This window comes from Myotis brandtii, unplaced genomic scaffold (genome assembly GCF_000412655.1).
Source record: "Myotis brandtii unplaced genomic scaffold, ASM41265v1 scaffold32, whole genome shotgun sequence".
NCBI classification, from domain to species: Eukaryota; Metazoa; Chordata; class Mammalia; order Chiroptera; family Vespertilionidae; genus Myotis; species Myotis brandtii.
Window position 1 is genome coordinate 9,545,974 of NW_005362269.1, and position 23,832 is coordinate 9,569,805.

The 23,832-nt window shown below is 36.3% G+C and overlaps 1 protein-coding gene across 2 annotated transcripts in view; it reads left to right on the plus strand.

Annotated features, from left to right (window-relative positions):
• Nucleotides 1–209: 209 nt before the first annotated feature.
• The window catches only part of GABRA1 (gamma-aminobutyric acid (GABA) A receptor, alpha 1), a 50,316-nt gene continuing 26,693 nt past the window's right edge, over nucleotides 210–23,832 (plus strand). Inside the window, exons 1-4 of one of the 2 annotated variants that reach the window (XM_005870575.2) lie at nucleotides 210–904; nucleotides 3,233–3,324; nucleotides 7,305–7,417; nucleotides 19,289–19,356. In XM_005870575.2, the coding sequence (XP_005870637.1) occupies nucleotides 3,248–3,324; nucleotides 7,305–7,417; nucleotides 19,289–19,356 (258 nt within the window). In that variant the 5' untranslated portion in view covers nucleotides 210–904; nucleotides 3,233–3,247. Of the gene's footprint in view, nucleotides 905–929; nucleotides 1,031–3,232; nucleotides 3,325–7,304; nucleotides 7,418–19,288; nucleotides 19,357–23,832 lie in introns of those variants that run through there. The other variant, XM_014543174.1, reaches the window with a different exon arrangement.

The following is a 23,832-nucleotide window of genomic DNA, read 5'->3' on the forward strand; positions in this document are numbered from 1 at the left end:
TGGGCTGGAAAGCGCTCACAACCTGTGTAAGTGCGAACGATTCTCCAAACCCCGTAGCCAGCTCCCTGCTGTCCAGAACTCTCCCGGCCATTCCTCACCATTCGTGACTCTGCAAGACGTGCGCTCAGACATGTGTGTGGGAGTGAGTGTGCGGGAGATGGAGGCGCAGGCAGTGTGCGCCACATGTGCAGCCCGGCGTCTCCCTGTTCCACCGCTTGCATTCATTCATCTGCATGCACTGCTGACAATTTTGATCAAAGGCGAACAGTTACCCTGATCAGCTTTGTTTTTAACGGGCGCACATCAACATCGCGTGCTCCTAAATTGAAAGTGGGGGGGGGGGGGAAATTCTGAATGTGGATCCTAGGTCTCTCCCCCTGTCTACCCTTCCCTCCCCCATCTGGACTCCCCTCAAACGGGGAAAGCTCGCAGCCATCGGGTGGTGGAAGGATCTGAGTCTGTAGCTCAGGGAAGGAGATTAGGGCCAAAGCGGTGCAAGTTAAATTGTGCTGCATATAAAAAAAAAATGGGCGGATTGGTCTCCAGATCCAGAGACTGGTACCACCTTCCTTTCTAAAATAAAATCTCTCTGGCATGAAGTCACCGCCTATTTCACATCCGGTTTGCCCTGGGACGTATTACTACTGTCTCGGTAAAGAGAAATCTTTTGTTGTAGAGCCGCGGATTGGATTTGGGGGAGCCAATCTGGGTGTGAAATCCTCGGCAGAGGAGCACGCAGAGTCCATGATGGCTCAGACCGAGTGAGTGAGAGGCTGGGCGCAGACGCCCCTCCGCTCGCCTCCGGACTCGCCCCTGACTCCGGCTGCTCCCGGCTCTGCACGGTTTTCTCTCGCAGACACTTCGCCCCGGGTCTGGAGCGATCGGTGCCCACAGGGGGCCCGAGGTAAGTGCTGCTTCAGACCACGACACGCAGAGCTCGGACCGCGGCTTTGCCTGGCGGGGGAGACTGGGCTGCTACCGACAGACGCGGGAGCGAGGGGGACCAGGACCGAGCCCGCTCCCCGGGCAGGTAGAATAAAGGCATGTTTTTCTTTTGAAAACCGCAGCGATATAGGGGCATTTTTTTTTACTCTGTTTCTCTTCTTTTCTTTCCCCCTTTCTTAAGCAGATTAGAATTTATTCCACAGGGTGGGTGGTGACCTGTTGTTTTGGTCGCGTTGTTGTTGTTGTTGTTGTTTTCCTTCCCACCCCCTTCTCCCCAAGAGCGAGTTGGGATGAGGTGGGGAGGGGCTTCGGTGGGCACAGCCTTAAGTTAAGAAGGCTGGGACCGAAATCCGGTCTCAATGGTCCATCCTAGCCAGGGAAGCCATCCTCCCTTTCCAGCTGCAAAAATGCCTCTTCTCCCCCGTCAGTGGACACGCTGCTGAAATGCCCTCTGGCGTAGGGGTCTCTCGTATTCCTAACACAAAAAACTCAACTTACCGTTGGACAGACATGGGTGACATGGAATGGGGGTGTTTGGAGTGTGTGTTTGGTGGGGGGAGGTGGAAGGTGGAGAAGGGGGAAGGAGGCAGCTTAACCTTGCTTTTAAACTATTATGCTTGTATTTGCAAGAAACTTTCTCACTGAACAACTCAAGTGCCATGGTAGGTCTGTTTTTCTCTCTCCAAAACGTTAGAGCACAGAAAGCTATGGTACCTTGCCTTGGGGTTTTGTTTGGATTCATTTACCCTTTCAGGAATTTTTAAAAAAATAAAAACCAACAAGTATTCATAGGGTAAGAGAAACTGTTTTTCCTTCAGAACAGATGTCAAAAGATTCATAAAAGGGTGAATTATAATCGTGTAATTTAGATGCAATATTTTAACATAATATAATTTATCTAATATTTCCTGTCATACACAACTCATCTGTTTCAGAGCCAGGCAGTAAATTAAGTAAAAGACTATGAAGCTCACAGTTCTTATCTCTAGACCATTTCACTCTAAACACATTATGTTGTATTGCTTACATGCCTGTTTGTAATGGTTTTTGCTGATATAAATGACCCCAGTGAGTGTGGAAAGCATTTGGTAGCTGTATTTAAAGGCATACTGCATTAAATTATAGAGTGCTTAGTGAAAAATGGGTTTTAAAAGATATGTTATACATTTAGGAAAGTGCTAACAAATACCTTGAACATTTCTCATATTATGACTGGGATGAATTATAGCACATTAAATCAAGTGTTGCCATATCTGCTCTTTAACTAGGTAGTGTAGTGATTTTTAAAAATTGACTCCACAAATAGCCTATACTTAAAAAAAAATATCTAAGCCTTCCGTACTCCATTTCTCCAGCATCCCACTACGAAGTCTAAATTCAACAATCAGATGGTGATCGATTACACTTTACCTACGAGAGAAAAAAGAGTTCCTTATTTATGCAAAGCAAAGCACTCAGCTTCCATCTGTTAGAGATGAAACATTTTCTAACAGCAACCTGGCAGAATACGAGAGGGCTTGAAAGATATGTGTGGGCATGTTTGCGTGCACTGATGTGAGTGTGGTATGCGTGTGCGAGGGAGATCAGCACATGGTTTGACTGTAAAGTGTGTCCCTTAGCCTCGCCGAAGCATTGTGAGCATATTTAACAAGGCAATCACAGGCAGAAAATACAAGCACGACTTTGACATTCAACAGTGTGTTTCGTATGTTGCTGTTTTTTTTTTTTTTAAAAAAAAGATAAGTACAGTTGCTTCTGAAATCAAGGCACATCCAGAAAGCAAAGATGAATTCAGTCATGAAGCCTTTTAACCTTCCCCATTCCGGTCCCCAAATATTCTCTCTCTGTGACAGACACCAGCTTAAACATTTCAATGCATAGTTCAGTTGCGGAAACGCGAATCAGAAAGGTCAGATTTCTCAGATGATAAACAAAACAAAACAAAACAAGAAGAGAGTAATGCAAACTCTAGAGGAAGTATAAAACCTAGAGAGAAAAAACAACTCACAGTTCTTATATTGGAAGCAATATTGGAACCTGAAAGCATTTCAACTTGTATTCTTTTACAGGAGAAATTAAGAGACTGATATATTTCTGAATGGAGAAATGGAAGGGACAGTGGAGAATGGAAGGTCCAGGTTTCCATTGCTTCCAATGAGGTGTCATAGCCCAGTGAGGTCATTTCCTGACTTCAGAGCATTCATCTGAACTGCCTCAGTCAGCCCTAGTGGTTATAACCTGATGTTTCTTACAAGAGACATTGATCTCTACTTGTTCTACTTTTCAGCTGCACAAGCCCGCGATGAAGAAGAAAAGCCTGCGTCTCCTTGACTATCTTTGGGCCTGGACCCTCCTTCTGGGCACACTGACTGGAAGAAGGTGGGGACGCTTTATTTTACATCTGCATGAGAATTTCTGTAACTTTTCATTTTATTCTTTTAGTGCAGCGGTTCTCAACCTGTGGGTCGCGACCCCTTTGGGGGTGGAACGACCCTTTCACAGGGGTCGCCTAAGAAAACACATATTGAATATATAATTACATATTGTTTTTGTGAATAATCACTATGCTTTAATTTGTAACAATGAAAATACATCCTGCATATCAGATATTTACATTACGATTCATAACAGTAGCAAAATTATAGTTATGAAGTAGCAACGAAAATAATTTTATGGTTGGGGGTCACCACAACATGAGGAACTGTATTTAAGGGTTGCGGCATTAGGAAGGTTGAGAACCACTGTTTTAGTGGGAAGAAAATTGCCCTTGGATGAATTCATGACTAAGGGAATTCAAAAAACTTAACTGCAATAAAATTCCAGTTAAGCATAAAGAAGAGCAGTATGAAAAAATAATCACCTTATTTGTATGTTAGTTAGAATACACTTATGCTTTTATTGAGGAATGTATTAATTCAACATTTAAGTCTTAAATTGAACTTTTTTTCACAGTTCATCTGTAACTGAACAAAACCAGCGGTTTCTTATTCATAGAAAAGTTACCTCAGTTAATGTCTGCATACTATGTGAGTTGATTTTTTAACAAGAAAATTTTTAACCAGTTGTAAAATCATAGAGAAACTTATGACTATATGGTAGTAAAAAGTTCAAAATAATATTTGCAATTTAAAAGTCATAAGTCATAAGTCTCTATATGTTTTGAAAACATTACTTATATAACCAGTAGAGGTAAAATATCCCAGAAAAATATTTGAGAATAGCAGATAAAATTGAAATTCTTAATTTAAGCATAACTACTATGGAGACAAGTTATAAGACAAATTTAATAATATGCTTAACCATATTCAAAATGTTTGCTAATGACCCAACCGAGCATATAAAGATATTATAGTAGCAATGATATAAATAACCAACTATTTCAGATTATTCTTTAATCTACTCTTATATTTCTTATGTAGTCTATTCCTGTGGCCCATAAGAAAGTCTTAGACGTATTATAAAAATCTCAGATTCTTCTAAATGTAACGGAAAGTGAGCCCTTATGAGTAAGGCAGAGGGAAAGAATAGCCTGGGAAGATATAAATTTAGGAGGATTTTTAAAATTGAGAAGTTGCTTTTATTTTTGCTATTGTGTGTGGTAAATAATGACTACCAGATGAACAGGAAATGCTTTATTGCCAGATACTCTTAATCTGAGGAGTTTACTGTTCTTCACTGCTTTTGAAAATTTACATGAAGTGTTACTATTGTAATGACCTGTAGATGGAGGTAGTGCACAGTGTTTTATTATATAGTGGCTCATATGGAATCAAAATCAGGTACTGTAACTGACATTTCTCACCAAATTATATATTTAGTTTAGGAAACATTACATCGGCATGAGTGTTTAATAGCAAATCAATTATATTTATCCCAGGGCTATTCTCTGACAATTACAATGGGCCATAGTAAATTAGAAATAAAGAAAGAATACCTGTATATAAAATCACATTTAAAAACCAGGTTACCATTCCAATTGTGATAACAGAACTGGTTTTCTGGGAGTGTGGGGATACATATCTTTTGGCATTTGTATTCCAATGCAAAAAAAAATGGTGAATACATTTACAGGTTAAAACAAGGGGGAAAAACATTTCCTGAATGTGATATAAGCTGTAAAAAAAAAAAAAAGAAAAAAGGAATACAGGTAAAAGTAATGGATAACTAACTCAACATTTCCTGAATGTGATATAAGCTATAAAAAAAAAAGAAAAAGGAATACAGGTAAAAGTAATGGATAACTAACTCCATATTCTAAGAATCATGGTAACAATCTAATTGTGCCATGTCATGTCACCCATCTCATCTTTCCCCCTTCTCATTTTATTGCTTTCTTCCTTTAATTACTTGATCTGGCCCTCTCACAACGTAAGGTGTGCTAACATTTCTTTTCCATCTTTATCAGGATGACCTTCTAATATCCTTGAAAGATACATTTGACAGTTGGTTTTGTGACAGAGTTTTTGTAAATAATTGCAGTCAGAAAACTATTTTTGCTTTATTGCTATCATCGACTAATGAGACATGCTGGAAGACACAGAGCTCATTAAAAAGTTGATTTCAAAAACTAAGATGTTTAATTTTACCATAGGAGAGTAAACCCTTAATCTGCATGATATTGATGTTGAATTTAGGAGAACTAAAGATCATTTAATAGAGGTATATTCTATGCATTGACTATTGTGAATAGCATTTAGTTATTATAACTTTATCAAATTAAAATTTATCAGAAAAAATAGCCATTACATTTTGCTGATATAAATTTAATTAGTTAATCAATCATGTTTGTTTTTGAAATGATATTTTGGTTATATATCTTGCTCCTGTAAAATAAGTGGATCCTAGTTTCATATGTTACTACTTGTTTTTTAGATTGATCAGTAATATGAACACAAGATTCAAGCCAAAGCATGTTAAACAGAAAATATGAAAGTGTTATTTTGTGGAAGTTTCCTCCTTTATACTCTAATTCACATTTTTTTTACTCAAGGTCAGAGCTATCACTGAAATATATCAGTGACTGTGATCCATCTTAAATTAGAAGACTTCTCTCTCACAGGATTTTGGAGGTGTCATCCTAATCATTACATAAAATATGATTCAAGGAGCACAGATAATATAATAATGTGATTGATGTAATAATGCACAATATTTGAATTGCAGTCACTATGTGGTTGAAACTCAAAGACTAGCAATGGTAAAGAATAATTACACCTTCAACTATAAAGATTTAAGTATAAACAAGTACTCCAATATAGAAGAAGAGAAATAAAGTTTTAGACTAAAATGTGAAGAAAACTGGGTCCTATTTCAAGCTCTGCTCACAAGTAGCCGTGTTTTCTTAAACAAAACACCAATCCTACACTACAGTTTAGTAAACCATAAATTAAGAATATTGGACCATATCTTTTTCAAGGTACTTATAAGACCAGAAATGATAAAAAGTCAATTAATTAGAGGCTTGAATAAACAAATTATAAAACTACCTAAATAGGTTCATAAACCTTCAGGTGAATGGGAACTACTCAATGATGTAAAAGTATAATTATATTAAGAAACACATTTTCTAGTTTTCTCATCTGTATTATCTTGAAAGAACATCAAAAAAGCAAAACACAGCCCCAGCCAGTTTGGCTCAGTGGATAGAGCATCCGCCTGCAGACCAAAGGGTCCCAGGTTTGATTCGGGTTCGATTCAGGTCAAGGGCACATACCTCAGTTGCAGGCCCCTTCCGGGCTGAGGCCCTGGCTAGGATGAGTGCAGGAGGCAACCAATTGATGTGTCTTTCCCTTTCTCTTCCACTCCCTCTGAAAATCAATGGAAAAATATCTTCAGGTGAGGATAAAAAATAAAAAGAAAAAAAGCAAAAAAAAAGCAAAGTAGATAAAGAAAGGGATGTTAGGAGGTGAAATTTTAGCTTATGTTCCATGTTAAATAAATGAAAATAAAACTATTAACTATCTCGGTAGCTCATAAGTATATATATTTTATTTGGGAAGAAGTCTCCCAAAATTTCTCCCCCAATATGCATTAACCTTCTTGTATGCCCAGAAAAAAACACATTAGAGCATTGCGTTTACGTGCTAAGAATTATGAATGTAAAGAGAAGGAACTCATTTCCTGATAATTTTCCTTCCATGGTTAGAAATATTAGAATAAAGAGCTTATCACCCATGAGAACGAGTATGAGAAAGTGGTTGGAATTAAAATAAGATTTTTTTTTCACTGCATCAGAAGGAATTTTCATATTAAGATTCAATGGAAGGAAGTAGGAAAATCTGGGGAAAGGCTTTATTTGAGAAAAGGTTTTAGTAGAAATGTTATCATTTAGTTATCACCTCCTGTTATGCTTTTTTCAGCTATGGACAACCCTCAATACAAGATGAACTTAAAGACAATACCACTGTCTTCACCAGGATTTTGGACCGACTCCTAGATGGTTATGACAATCGCCTAAGACCAGGATTGGGAGGTGGGTCACATGATTGTTTTAATTTTAGAGAACAACATTAGACCCTTACTTTTAAAGCATGGCTTTCCATCTAAATGGAAAAGTAATAAAAATGGTAGCATGTAGTTAAATTACTAACCCTATTTTTAATAGATTGCTCAATATTGAATTTACCAGGGTAGTTCCATGTACATATGCATCTGTAGTAAAAGGCAGATACAAACTTATAATAACATTAAAGATACTTTACTTTTACTAGACATGGGGAAAATGGGGGTTAATATTCTTTCTTCCAGCCTGAAGAGTGCAGCTACTTCATTCGGCATTGCTGTGCCTGCACTGAATTCAAGTAGAATATCTCTGAATCTATTGCTCTGAACATTACTTTTGGAATATTACTCATTGATCCATTACTTTGCATTAGATTAGCACCACCTCTGAGATAAAAGGTGAATAAGATAGATGGTAGCGATTTTTATAAACCATGCATTCAAAACTTAAACCCTTATTTTCTGAAGTAAAAGTGTATTTTTCTTTGTATTGGTGTTGCTATTTGGTTATATTAATAGATTTTTATTATAACCAATTATATTTAATTGCTTATACAAATAAAATTTTGCTTAGGAAGAAGACTTAATAACACAATATTTATAACAATAAAAGTAAATAGCATTAGACATTACACACTTACTTGAATAACCCTTGAATAAGATAATCAACCTATCTTTTTTAGTTAAACAAAGACTAACGAAGCCCAAACAAAATATTGATCTCAGAGTAAAAGAAGTGAAGCAAAGAAATAAATTAACATCCAAAGTCGCACAAGAAACCTAGGTTAGAATCTAGGATTCCCAACTATTACTGATGCTGTACCTTCTCCGAAGAATTTATAGAAACTATTTAATAACAATATTAAAATTAAATAGAAATATTAAGAAAGTCATCTCTCTTCATTTAGACAGTAAAGATATGAAAACAATAAGAAGCTTAAGAATTCAAAATGTGATTTTAAAACTGAATGGCAGCATGGATTTAGACTTCATTTTTAAAATACTTTGGGTCCTGTCATCACCTGAATGTGGATCATGGGTCTGTTTTGATGCTGCCAAATGCCATTAATGTCTCGGGGGTGGGAGGGAAACTGCTTTGTCAAAGACACAAGTCAAATATATGTCACAGATCTTAACCAGGGATCCTTTCTTACCGATTCCAAACGTTCATTCTAGAACAAATTCCTTGGGGTTTGTATTCCACCAAGTTTTCCTTTACTATGTCCTTGGAAAAAAATCTTATGGGACAAAATGTATGGGTCACAACTTGGAGTGTATAATGGTGTATGCGATGTATTACTGTAATGTCTGTGTGTATCTAAGCATCTGAATTGGTTTCAGGAAAACTATTTCCTGATTCATAAAATTTGAAATGAATTAGAAAGACTGCAGGTAGGGAAGGAAAGTACAAAAAGCAGAAACACTCAGGATAGTGACATAACTTTTAAAAAGCAAGACTTTTTAATGTGCTGATGGGCATGCATCTAATTTCTTTACCGATTCTCCTTCCAGTTCTATAATTTAAATCCTTACAAAATCAGCAGAATTTTTAAAAGACATCTAGAAAACCAGGTCTTTATTCTAGTTTAAGAAATCCCATTTAATATTTTTACATGTGAATGAATATTCTTCCTAAGCTCTGTGCAACGTATTCGGTTTATTAAAGAATTTACACACACACACACACACACACACACACACATTCACACATCCCTTCTGTTAGCAAAAACAACAATATTAATCCATACAGCAACAATACTATTTTGAAAGAATTTACTTTTATTATCTATTAAACCCCCCAAATAAAACAAAAACAGATCCAGAGATGGAGAAGCATCGATCAGACCGTCAAACCTCAGAGGGAAGGTAGGGGAGGGGAGGGGTAAGGGGGGGAGATCAAACAAATGACTTGTATGCATGTATACAAGCCTAACCAATGGACACAGATACCAAGGGGGTGAGGGCATGAGTGGGGGTGGCGGGTGGGGAGGCAATGTGGGGATAAGGACACATATGTAATACCTTAATCAATAAAGAAAAAAAATAAAGAAGAGAAATAGGTAGTTGACTATTGTCAAGGTATATTCTACTTAATTGAAATGGATAAAATTTGCTGTTGTAACAGCAAATTCAAGGACTTGGGAAAATTGAAAAGTATAATGTCATTTAATCTTTGCTAAAGATAATTTTTTGTGATATTTATGATTCCTTAAAAGTGATTTTGAGGATATAATAAACATTAAAAAATTAAAAAGTAGCTCAAAAATTTTCCTCTATTTCTATTTTATGTATCATCCTGTAAGGTATTGAAATTCAATCTAATGGATATGAGACTTTGGAAAAAACTTCAATAATAATGACTAACTTATTTTTTGTAGTTTTTTTGGAGTGCATTTTTTAGCCTTAAAGGATGTAATGGTATATGTTTATTACAAAAATTCCCAGAGTTGAGTCATTAAAAATTTTAAGAACATTTTGAGAATGTCTTTTGAAAACTATTCCTCATAATATTAAATACAGACTGTAGACTTTTTAAAAAAAAAACATGATCAGCTACAGAATTAGAGAAAAAAATGTTAACTCCATTGTGTCTGGATGCCATAAACTGAAATAATCTAATATATATTTCTCTGTAAAATTATTTAATTTAATTTCTTTACCATTGATTTCTGGTAGGTTATGTATTCCAGTAGATTTCCATTACAAAAATGGTTAAAAAAATATTATCCATGGGAGAAAAAGGGGAACATATGTAATACTTTCAACAATGAAGAATTATTTTTAAAAAATCCATTTGCTTTCAGATGAAAATATGTAGAGGAAATATTTGAAAGACTGTCCTTGACTTATAAGGGAGTAAAAGAATCCTCTTAGTAGGTTTATTATCACAGCTGGGGTAATCTACTCTTGCAAGAAAAAGGGGCTCGCTCTCTTCATTATTATGGCAAAAGTCTGGTTTTATAAAAATAATAACACATTGTGCAGAAGGCAGGGATATTTTGTTCCGAATGCCCTCAGAAAATATAAAAATGTGACAAGCTGAGACTTGAGACTAATGTAAGAAACTCTGTGTGTGCAAATTCATCATGACCTGTTTTTTTTTCAGAAACACTCACTGCATCAGAAGGTTTAGCATCACTCTGTGGCGATATATACCCAGGGTCCAATAACTAAGAAACAAAATAGTTAACTTGGTGCGTCCCGATGACAGAAATCAGTCTGCAGATATTATAACACTATTTAACAAGGCTACCTTTTCAAGGCCAAGAGCAATGCTGAGAAAATGAAAATAAAAGGATAACATATAGACAAGATATACTGGAAGGGGCTTTGTGTTTGAGATGAAAGAGATAAAGAATAAAATGTATGGAATTCTAATGATTTAATATATTCTATTAAGGAACACAAAGAGAAAACTAAGTTGACTTTGTTCATATATTAAGTACAAAATAAATGAAGAAAACTCTAAGTGAACCTGAATTGAAATACAACCAGTAGCCAGAAAATACAAATCAAAATTGTCAGTAATTGTGGAATTTGTTCTCATTTAAAATCCTTGTTTTTGAGGGGAGGGTGTGGAGGTCTGCTTCCCTCTTGCAGCAGGGCCTGAAGAATGTTTCTGAAAGGCTCTTGACCTTCTGTACTGACCTAAAGCATGGTCAGTATAGAAGAGTACAATGGTTGGGGAAAGGGCGAAGGCAAAAGCCAGAAAGAATGGTGAGACAGGAAAGTACAGGTTAGAGAAGAAAGGAGAGCAAAAAAGGGTATTGAAAATAAGGAGACAGTAGAGAGAGAAGTGAGGGGGTAGAGAAGGGGAAGGAGAGCAACATGAAGACACGGTAAAGGAGAAGGATCTGCATTCTGAGGAGTTCCCGGATGAGTCAGGATTCCTCTGTTCATTTCAAATCAGGACCAAACTACACACTTTTCTGATATTCATTTGCCCAAGTTTCTCCTTATTGACTGTGATTATAATAAACTAAAGAAACCTGAATTCTCTCCAACTTTCTAAAAAAATTAAATAATGCTCCCTCTGAATTGTACCCATCTGGTTGCAGTTCAGCCACCATCAGAGTGGCCCCCGGCACTCTGGAAAGGGGGTTGCAGAAAGAACCCATAACATAGATCCAAACTTTAATTCAGAAGAAAGATTTTTGGGTTTTTAATGACAAGCATTGCCTTTCCAGTGACACATTTACCTTCCCTTTTGCCTCACCATATGTACAGGTGATACTTTATTGATGATATTACAAAATCCTAGGGTGAGCCAGGTTAATGACATCCGGTTTAGTGTCTGGGGCTTGCCACCAGGCTGAGGGTTGACTTTCCTCCTGCTCACCGGTTCATTCTCACACAAAGGACCTTTGCTTCTATAAACAATTTTATTTCACTCCTTAGAAAACAGATTAGGGCAAAAGCCATTTGTAAATGGAACTAAACCAGGATAGAGCCAAAGAAGTGAGATCTTGGTTGAGTCACATGTTAAAGGAATTGAAGAACTTTTCACCCCCTCTCTCCCTACTAATGGTATTTCCTAAAAATATTGTTATAATTTCTCAATACTGCCTTAAGTTTAATCTAAATAAGTAATGCATAGGATGATGGATACCTCTCAAAGATTTCATCATCAAACCATATAGATAAAGAAGGAAAGGAGATGCACCATCAGGTGACAAACCCAGATGGATGGGAGTAGGTAGAAGTGAACTGGTAGGCAGGAATATAGGTAGAAGAACAGGATTTATTTCTCCCTACTTAACAGATATTCAGTTAATATTTTCTTCTTTTTCCTGTGTCATAGATTTTAGGTTTTGCTTTGTTTTATATTTTACTTAATTGGAGGTATCAGTTAGATAAGTATTGGCAAACTGAGTACAACGAGTTTTCTCTTAAGGTATTTTAGCACTAACATGTTATTTAACAAACAATCTTTGTCACAAAGCAGACTTTTTCCTTATTTACATAATTTCCCTCATTTTGGATTTTTTATGCCAGTATAAGACCTTTCAGACTTCGTTTAGCCCAATTATTATAAGAGACTTCTGCTTTAAGATTTAAACATCTCCAACTACATAAGTTGACTGGGTTGGATATGCATGCAGCTGGCCAGGTGGCATTGAACCCTTAAGGAATTGGCTTGGGATCTTGGCTTATATATGTGTCTATGTCAAAATATGTGAAGTTGGAAAACTGAATGCTCTGGGGAAAAATTGGATTAACTTCAATTTAAAATTGTATGCAACTTCATGAAATTTAGATTACTAAGGGATAGAGAAAGCAGTACAGTTTAATACATTATAAAAATTTCAGCCTTGTTCTATCTCAAGATTATAAGATATCTGATATCCATGTGATCTTTTATTATTTTTCGCACCCTGTGTGATGTTGAGATTAGAGGCAACCATTTTATTCATGTTCAACTAAAGTTAAAACATGTGTTTTACATTTATATGAAACAGCTAGAATTTCAAAAGGTTAGAGGACAAAATATATTTCTGTCACAATGGAATAGTTTTTGATAAAATAAAAAAGATTCTAAAATACTGACAATACCAAAAACAAATTTTAAAAACGTAGATTTATCCAATATTTGTTATTGTTATTATATTTACTGTCCCAGATAATGGCCTTGAGTGTTATCTTTTGAAAGTCTATTCTTGAATTCTTCGTTTTGAATTTGCTGTAGTTTTATCTGGTGCTTTTAATGCAAGGTGTGTAGCAGATGCTCAGACTTTGGCATAATGCAATCTATTTCCACAGAAATCGTATATCTAGACATCCCATAATTCAGTTGAATTTCAGTGAAAAAGCAGTTACCAAAACCCAAGAGGAACTGTTAAAATGAACAGAGAGCACCTCTCAGCCTTTGCAGGCTGACATCGCCAGTCAGCTCATGAAGCCAGCTCGTCTAATGAATCCAACCAAATACCCAAAGGGGTGTGCCAGCATGTTTCGGAACTTTCTACTCTCATCTTTTTCTGGTGTGTAGAAACCGTCTACCAGTGCAGTGCTAAGAATTTCCTAAGATAAAATGTAGCCACCGAGGCTCTGCTCTCCTTGTAAAGGCCAGATGACTAGTACAAGGATGCAGCTGATTTTTTTGTGCAGTTATTTTGACCTTTCATTTAGTTTTCATTTCCCATCTTCTTTCTAGAAACAATATTGAATTTTTTTTTAAAAAAATCTTTTCTATAGATGATTCATTTTTTTTTCAGGTAAAATCTGAATTCTTTATCTGAAAAATAATGTGGGAGTGCTTGAGATGACAATCTCATTATTAATCGTCACGAATGCTGCCACTTTGGAAAACATCAGAGGACAAAGTCCTAAGTGGATGCTGCCTCCCTCCAAGATGGTTATATTATTATTCTCATATAACTAAAATAGGAAAAAAGAAGTATCTTACCTCAAAGTGACTGCAGGTTACACAATCAAGACTAACATAGAGGGAGAGAAACCCATTCCTCCAACACAGCAGCCATACTTTTTTCTAACATCCCTCTCTCTAGAGAAACTGCCCATAATGTAAGGAGCGAAGGAGGAAATTTCTCAGTGGAATTGAGATAAATGTCTGCCACAGTAAAATTTCCTTTTGTTCCCCCCACCCTGGGAGTTGCTTGTATCACCCGAGTTCTTGAAATGCAAAGGCAACAAAGGATCAGGAACTATTTAGACACCTTGAAGTGGGAGTCTCTACCCTCTCTGCATCTTTAGCAGCTAAACACAAAATTAAGTAGCACTACATACCAACTAGGGAAAGCTGCCAACTATTCTAACACATTAAGGGATGAAAATGAAGGATGTTCCAGAAAGATTGGCAGGGAGCAGAAACATTGTCCAATCCAGGAGCATACATTGATATTTATGTAGGGAGTCCAGGATATTTTCAATTTCCAAACCGGACCATTTCAAAGTAAAATTTAAAGATACACTTTATTCTGGTGACTAATGTGAGTCCATTTAGTCTCCATACAGACTGCCTCCGTGGACTAAGAGACCACCAAGAAGCTTAGAGGGGGCAGTAGACCTCCTTCATAAGGTACAAGTCCTTGGAACTCGGCATAGTGAATACTCTGAGTGCCGCAGGAGACAGCATTTCCAGTGAAACTATGGCCAATGCCTTAGTAAATAAGTTGTTGTGATAGGCATTTCTAATAAAACATCACCTATAATTTTTCACTGTTGATTGTCTCCCCAACCCCCTTTGAACACTCTTACAATGCATTATTCACACAGTATTAGCCATCTTCTTAAACTGCAACGGACATAATTTCACTTCGTTACCCAAAGGCTTCTTTTTACATTAGAATAAAGGTCAACTGCTTAGTGAAATGCACAAACACCTTTAGGTGTGGGCCTACTTGCCACTAGAGTGTCATCTTATATCATGATCATCAGCAACACCAGGCTCCAGACATATTAACCTTTGTGGGGTTTTTTTTAAATTGATTTTTTTAGAGAGAGAGGAAGGAAGAAGGGGACGGGGAGAGAGAAACATCGAGAAAAATGTCCATCAGTTGCCTCCCCCATACACCCAGATTAGGGATCAAACCCGCAACCTGGGTATGTGCCCTGACCTGGAATCAAACCAGGATCACTTAGGTGCATGGACTACGCTCAACCCACTGAGTAGACCAGCCAGGGCAAACTTTCTGTTTCTTAAACATAACACACTTATTTTGAATCTTATTCTTTCCTCTCCTTGAAATGTCTTTCCCTGGATCTGTGCCTCCCTGACATTTTCTCATCTTTCAAGTCTCAGTTTACAGTCATCTCTTCAAAAGACATTCTTTCAGAGAATTCCCAGTAATCTGAAATTTATCAGTATAATTTGTGTGTTTGTACATAATGATATATATAATACCTATTTATCTAATATGTTTCTAATCTATCTAAAATATATTTTCTCAAAGACTATGAGATATGCTACAGAAGAACAAGAACATTTGCACTTTTGCTCACCAATGTGTTACTGTTACCTGCCTGACACAGGAAATGCTACACACACATTTGCTGACGAATTTAATATACCCAGCAAATACATCTCAAAGTATTTTTGGCATCACAATCTTATTTAACCCTCACTCCAATGCAATGCAGTCAACTGTGCAGGTATTATTTCTTGAGATGAGAATCTCATTATTAATAGTCATGGATGCTCAGAGGGATTAAAGGATAGTGCCTAACATCATGCAGCTTGTTCTCCAGGAAAATCACAGTTAAAATCTGAATCTTTTGACTCATAATCCACGGTGCTTACTGCTTACTATACTCCACGGGCTTTTCTCATTTCTGCCTCAAGCACTAATCATCTTTTTGAATTATCACTACAAAACATCTGTTATTTCAATACTTATCAGTGGGGTATCAACATTGTAAGACATCCCAAGTAAGAACAGATCTACTGTGGTCTAACAGTTAGAGTATATAATATAGTGTATATATATATGTATATATAGATATATATGTTTTATATATAAATATATCTTTGCAGTGTGTGCTTGCTAAAAGGCTTATTTGAATTGATTTATTTATCAACAAAATCTTCATTTACATTGATGAACTACTTGAAGATATTCCCCAATCATTGTAAGAAGAGCAATCATCATCATCATAATTCTATTTTACATAACTCTATTCCATGTTACTTCCTTGAAAACTTGAACATGTGTGTGCATTTAAAGAATCTTTTGGGTTTTTTTTTTTACATTGGACAGTGAAGGATTATTATGAAAAAAATATTTGATTGAAAAATATGTTGAAGAATCTGTTTTTTCAACATGTCATCCAAACAAGTTATTTTAAATAAATTTCATTTTCAGACTATTTCCTAGTTACGTAAAGGGGTTCATTTATGTTTAACTTTGGCTAGGTGTATAAACATTCTAGCTGACCTTCATTAGAAATTCCTGACTCATGTTGCATGCTCTTCAATAGATTATTTTGATGGATAAAAATTTCTTGTCTTTTCCTCATGTGATCCAGAGAAAGGCTTTGAGTATTTCTAATAACACTTTAGAATCTAGCGCTAAGTCAATAAAGTCTGGCATTAGAGCAGATCACTTAGATTCTAATGTCCTACTATTCCTTAAATAATAAATAATTTACATAGATAGATTCCCTTCTCCCACCCCGTGGGGATTTCAACCTGAAGGGGAGAGGAAAACATGACTAAATTTTCCCGATTTGGGGAAAAGAATGTTCCTCAACCATTCCCCTAGATCTCAAAGAGCATGCATATGAGCACATCTTCCATTGAAGCCTGATCCTGAACCTGAAGAGGTCTTGATTCTAGACCACCCTTTCTTTGCCAAAAAGCAAGTAAACCACTAATTAAAATTTGGCTGAAGTTCATTCACAACAATCCTCTGGCTATCTTAAAACTTTGCACTCCAGATTATTCTGCCTTAAAGAAGAATCACTTCAGGGCCACTTAGGGCCTTCCTGGGGAGCTACAGTGAGAGACATACTTGTGGTCAAAGGTGTCCATCCTTTAACGAAACTGAACTCAACTGAGTGAGAATGCGATTTAAGGATAATCATTAAGCACATGTTTGAATACATCAAGATATTAATAGTGGATTTATGTGGATGGTGGTAGTCCATGATAGTCATGGTGAAAAGGTCATTGGAGAGACGAGGTGAGGCTCTTGGTCAGGGATCTGCCTTGCAATGGTACAGTGATGAGTTTTGGGAAACCTCAGAGGGAGACGGCTGGTAGAAAATAAGAAGTACTGGAAGGTGATGATCTGCTATGGTAAATACACTTAGGGGCAAGGGTAGATAAAATAATAAATAAACAGACTTTAAAGTGTGGTTATAGCCATTGATGTGACCTGTTTTCCATTGATGCCTAATCCCTACATGCACAATAACAATGATGTCTGGCAATAAATGTAGGCAAATTTAACCATGTTTTCTGTTCTATTTGAATGGCACAGTGATCTTTACAAATAGGCTTCTGGGCCTTTATAATTTGTCACTTATGTAGCACAGTTACCTACTAGAAAGCTAAAAACATCAGAGGGAAACAGCACATATATTTGGCAAGTGTATATCTCACTGCTTAAGAGCATTTTATCATGTTAGATAAAACAGATTGGTTGCTCCTAAAACATCTGGTAAGCTAATTTTTGTAAAGCTAGCTACCTTGGGGAAATACCTTACAGAGCAGTAATGTTACCCTCCCTGTACCATGACGCAGGTAATTGTGATAAAGGAGTGCAGGAGAACTGCCTCACGCCACCCAGCATTGCCCAGTGCAGAAGGGATTCATATATTTCTCAAATAATCATGCATTTAATGGTAGATCCCTGCTACAAATATAAAAATAAAAGTGAATATAATTTTAATGCCATAAATGTCACTCAGATTTGTAAGATGTTCACCATACATCTCATAGTTTATAATCAGGAGAGAACCTAAACTCAACCTTGGAAACAAATGACTGCTGGAAGGGGCGTACAAGCATGGGAACCCATATAAGGGGCAAATGGTTAATATAGCCTAGACTTATTGCTGACAGCTGTTCTTTCCTCTAAAGCTGCACAGTTGGTGCAGAATATTAAAACCGAGGTCCCAAGTGAGTTCTAAAAACACAACTCTATAATCTGTCTCAGACTATATCCTCCAATTTGAAATTTTTAAAAGGTAAACCCCAGATAATTCTTATGTCAAGCATTTCTTTATGCATTTTGGAACAAATGAAATTGTTTGCAAAAACAAACCAACAAAAACAAGCCAAAAATATTGTATTGGTTATTGAAGGGGCTATCTCCACCTTCAAATTATTTTATATTGTGAGGTACACATTATGTGAATTGTATAACATAACTTCCTTGAGAGAAATATGCTCAGAGAGTATTAACTGTGTACAAGTGAATTGCTGAGGGATAAAATTGATATTCAAAAAATTTATTATCACATATATTGGATCTCCATTTTAATGTCCTATGCCAGAGATACATGTCCCAATAAATAAAATAAATTGCTTAATATACTGGGGTGTTATTTCTCAGAGCTAAAGCTGGAAATTACAAAGTCATATGTTTTTCATTCTCACCTCTCAACAAACTGTTTCCTTTTATGAAAGAAACATTTTTCTATTTTTTGTGCAAGTGAATGTATTTCCTTAAAAATGTCTGTGTTGAGTTGTTAGAAAACTACAATAAATATGTTGTATTGGTTGATATATATGCCTCAGAGACCAATACAATAAAATCATATCGAACTTGAAATGGAATCTATTAAATGAACTTTTCTGTGCCATAATATGTTCTTCCTGTCCTCAAAATTGAAGATATTTATATGAGTTGTCAGGTTTTTCCAGGGAGTAATTTGGGTAATTCAGTTATGATTTAGTGACAGAAAGCAATAATTTATAAAGCGTACCCTTGAGTCCATAAAGAGTTAATAAAGCTTGCTACCGTACAGTATATATTTCCCAAGAGTAGCTAAATACCTAACGGATCTGGCAAGCTTTGTAAGAATATAGAGGCTTAAACCATAGCCATATGCTAACACCTTTTTATTACAATGTGAAATGGCCTTGTATCATTTAGGAAAGTGTATCCATTCTTGAAGAATTCATTAAGCAGTAGCTGACTTCTTCATAAAGTTTCCACCTCCCAAAGTAGCATATTTAGGCTCTGTTCTCCACTGAAAAATATTAACTGTGAAATTTCATGTGTAAGCAGTAAATTATCAGGACTACACAGTGGACCGATTTTAGAAATAGCTAATCAAAGCCAATAAATTTCCCATTTGGGTGTAAATGTGTAGCGGTGAGATCTAATAAGGGCTGTTGATAGACATTCACTGTCCCAATTTTCTGCTTCACCAGAGCGTGTAACTGAAGTGAAGACTGACATCTTCGTCACCAGTTTCGGACCCGTTTCAGACCATGATATGGTGAGTGACACTGCATTTTTTTTGCTCTCTTGGGATGTTTTCTAAATTTACTTTTGTAAGAAAAAAATATATACTAAGTATTTAGGGAACAACTTGAAATAGCTTGACTATAGCTTTGTGTCTATGTGCATAATATGTAATATAAAATGTATACATAATATTTATATAATAGAAAATACCCATTTACTTCTCTGGCCAAGACTATTTATGGTTATCAATCACTACAGTCTTCTTTATTTCCACCCCACAGCTTTGCCTTGGTTTATGTTCTGTAATCCAAATAGTGTGTGTGTAAGTTATCTTCCATTTCAGTTAGGAGGATTCTAGGTTTCTGAGTAACCAGCAATATTATAGAATAGCCATAAATATTGCAATTTCTGAATTTTTTGGCTAAAAAGGGGAAATGAATATAAAATCTTAATGCATATTTGACCAGAATTAGCCAGAGAAATAGTTAAAATATACTAGTAACAAATATTCAGTTTCATTACAAAAGGCATTCATTAAATTGTTATCAAGACTGTGAATAAAATGAATGCATACCTGTTCTTTCTTTTCCCAACCCCAATGACTAACATGCATTTCTCTTGCATCTGATGGGAACTGGTGCACCAGTAGAGCTCTGCAGGTATTAAATAATTTTTCCGAAGTCATAACAGCCAAGCTCCTATATAAGCAAAAAAATCACAAAGAGGCCATGAAGATACATCATTATGAACATTTCAAAGATCTATTAATTGAATATTATTTTTGAAATGCCATATTAATGTAAAAGCCCTGATTTCATAGTAGCTCAGATGACTCCAAATAAAAGTTATAGAAAATATCAACTGAGACCAGCATTTCCCAAAGTGTGAAATTTACAGTGCACCCACCTTGGCAGGGTAAAAGCTCTGACAAGTCCTGCAGTAAGGAAACTGCTTAACGTCATATAATCTAGTGTCTTCCAGTTGTATTTATCCAACATCCTTTTTCTTCATGTAAGACCTGTAGACATGCTATAGACCTAATGCTCTGTGAGTCAAACATTGGGAGATGCTGGCTCAGGATAATTTAGATCTTAAAACAGGTTATGAAATGTACCAACTATTGCAAATTAGGGTCAGCAGAGCGCATGAGAGACAGCAGAGTGGTGGGTAACAGTACAGATTTCTGAACCAGAATGTCTGGGTTTATGATCCCAGCTCCTCCATTTATAAGGATACTTCCTTGGGTAATATCTTTCTGCCTCAGTTTCTTCATGTGTAAGATGGAAGGAATAACGATAATACCTCAGGGGGTTAGCACAAGTGTTAAATGACTTAATACATGAAAAGCACTTAGAATTATTGGCATATAATAAGCACTAAACAAATGTCAGCCATTATTACTCTGGAAGAAACAGAAATATAAAAGCCATAATTGCGGATTTATTACTCCGGCAAAACATTTTGCCACTGTGGTCAGTCTGTAGACCGCTTATTGAAATACTGTGTGATACAATAGTTGTTGCTATATTGATTGCTCTCTGAGGACCTTCACACAACACCATTCTCTCATGCTACTTTTCTAATTAAGAAGATTTCATGGATCCCAGTCACGTTTAAGGTCAAATTTAAACTCCTCTGACTGTATTCCATACAATCCATAAATGATTTTACCAATGTGTCCTTACTTGTTCTAAATATTGACTATTTAATCATTTGTGTGAGACAAATACAACTTGGGGGTGAGCAGGACTGGCTCTGGGATTCAGGCTGGCTGAATGCAAATCTCCTCACTATCAGCAGCATGACCTTGGGCAAATCACTTAAGCTTATAGTGGGGATGTTAGTATCATGACCTATTATTATAAGATTGTTAGGAATTTTAAATGAGATATGCAACTGAAGTGTCTACTGATAGTGCTCAATAAATAATAGTTATAATTTTTGCCTCTGAACTCCTTATGTACCCTTCATAAAAATTTCCTCTATTCCACATCCATCTAAATCCTGTATTTAAACAAAGGCCCAAATCAAGACCCAAATGCTTTATGAAAAAAATGTTTTAATCTAATATAAAAATAATTTTCCTTTTCAGCATTCTAATTACATTTACTGACTGTAGAATACAATTTAACCTCACATAGAGAACTGCTTTGTAAAGTTATTTTTCTTATAAAAAATGTCTTATTTTCGTAAAGTGATGCCCCAAAATATTAAAGATACATTTTCACATTCCTCACAGTATCAGTGCGCTGCTAGCTTACCGTAAGTGTTGAATTATTACTTAATTGGAATAGATTTAAGAGTCTATATTATCTTTAAAAATTAAGGTCTCAAGGAACTCAATAAATAACACCATTTTCCCAACTTGAGTTCTGAACCTTTTGAGAAATAAGACAATGAGTAAGGGATATGAAATATGACAAAATCACCTTTATTACTAATAATGATATTGCAGAAAGTGATTTATATCTACAGAAAAGTGGTTTTCTGAGAGTAAACCCCAGGATCAGCCAGATTAACCCACCTAGTCAACAGGCAGTGCTGGCCTCCCTCTGCTAGGGTATAGACTGTCCATGTGGACCTTCTAGCATAGAGGTGCACAGAAAACTGAGTCTTATGAACAGCCAGCATCCAAAATGGAAAAGTCAAGAGGAAGAGGCTATGATTGGCAAGACTGATTTCTCCTTCCAAATTCACCCATCAAATTAAATTAGTTCTCCTTCCTCCCCTCCCCAAATAGAACAGTATTAGGGAATGGAGGGCATTCAAATGACTTATACTGGATCTGCGCTCTTCTAATCAATGGAAACATCAAGAGAGAAAGTGAAACATTACAGACATCATACTCTTGCAATAATTAACAATAATAATAATAATAATAATAATAATAAATGGCTATTCTTTCTCCAGCTCCTAGCATGATGCCTCACAAAGAGTAGATGCCCAATAGGTGTTGTAAAGAGATAGTAATGAATAAAACCCTAGGCAATCAAAACCTTTCATCTTGAAAAACAGTTGGCAAGCCTTTGAGTGATTGCTTCAGATTAACTGTGATTTAAGGAAACAATGATATCTATTTTTTGGTCTTGGGCCAGAGGTACATCGTAGGATTTTTAATAAACCATTAACCCTATGATTATCATGAATTACTTTTCATGCATGGCCTTTGGTCAAATATTAGATAGGAAGAAGGGGCAGAGTGTCTAGGCCACTGATACTCCCTATCGCCTAAATATCCAGAGCCGGACAACATTTGAATTGTTCTGTAACCACACTAGCCATAGGTCTGCAACTGATCTGCTAAGTGGCTAGTGGAGATGGTACCTGACCACTTTGAGAAGATTAATCATGTAAACCACGTTATAGTAGAATTATGCATAAGACAGAGCAGCATGATTTAGAAACTGTCAGAATTAGAAGGCAGAATGACAAAGCTATTTTTTTAAGACAGGAAAAGCTTCCTAGTTTTTAAAGTGGGAACTAATAAAGTATCTAATTAATAATAGCCATTCTGACACTCAACATTATTGGATACTTACGATACGGTAGGCACCATGCTAAGGGATTTATAGACCATATTTCAACTAATCCTAATACCCAATATTTTAGCTAAATATTCTTATTATCCACATTTTCCAAAGGAGGAAAGTGACCCAGCTAGGTAGCAACTTGACCTCAGACTGTCTGTCCCTAGAGGCTCCACAGCTCCCTAAGCATCTGACTTCAACTGGAATAGAAAACAAAATTAGGACAACTCCTTAACTTTGTTTTAAAAACCATTAATTAGCAATCAAACAGCACATTCTCAGGGCACTAGGTTCTGACAGAAATATCCAGGCAGCACAGCCACAGAGCCCTGCTTTCCATGGTGCTTACAATGTAGTAAGCCAACGCACACACAGATGGTAATAAATGGTGCAAGCGAGAACACTTCATTACAATACTTATTTAGGAACATAAGACGTTTTGTCCCAGTCTTCAGAAGAAGCCTTACATTTTCGAGGGACCTACTCTGTTGAACAAGGTAACTTAGAGAGACTTTTCACCTGAGTGTGGGGGCTGGAACTGTGATCCCTGAACAAATACTTCACCACTGCTTCCTGTTTGTTCAGACAACCTTCTGTGGAGTCCTCTCTTTTGCCTCTGTCTTTACTTTGCTTGGTTATGATTACCTTCTTGTTTTCCTCAGGTTTTCTGCCCTAACACCATTTCAAAGAAATAGCAATTTTTCATTCCCAGCTACATAAAAATCCATTATAAATATATGTTCATAAAAAATAATAAACTAGGAGACGTATAATAACTTCTAACATTTACTGAGAGCTTCCTAGGTTCCAGACAAACTATTTACTTATAGTAACTAACTTATCAGAAGAGGCAAGTGAAAATAAGTGCTGCTATCATCCCCATTATCAATTGGGAAACCAAGGTTTAGAGAGGGTAAGAAAATGGCCCAAGGCCTTTCAGCAGGCACAGACAATTCAGCTCTAGTTAGCAGATTTAGAAT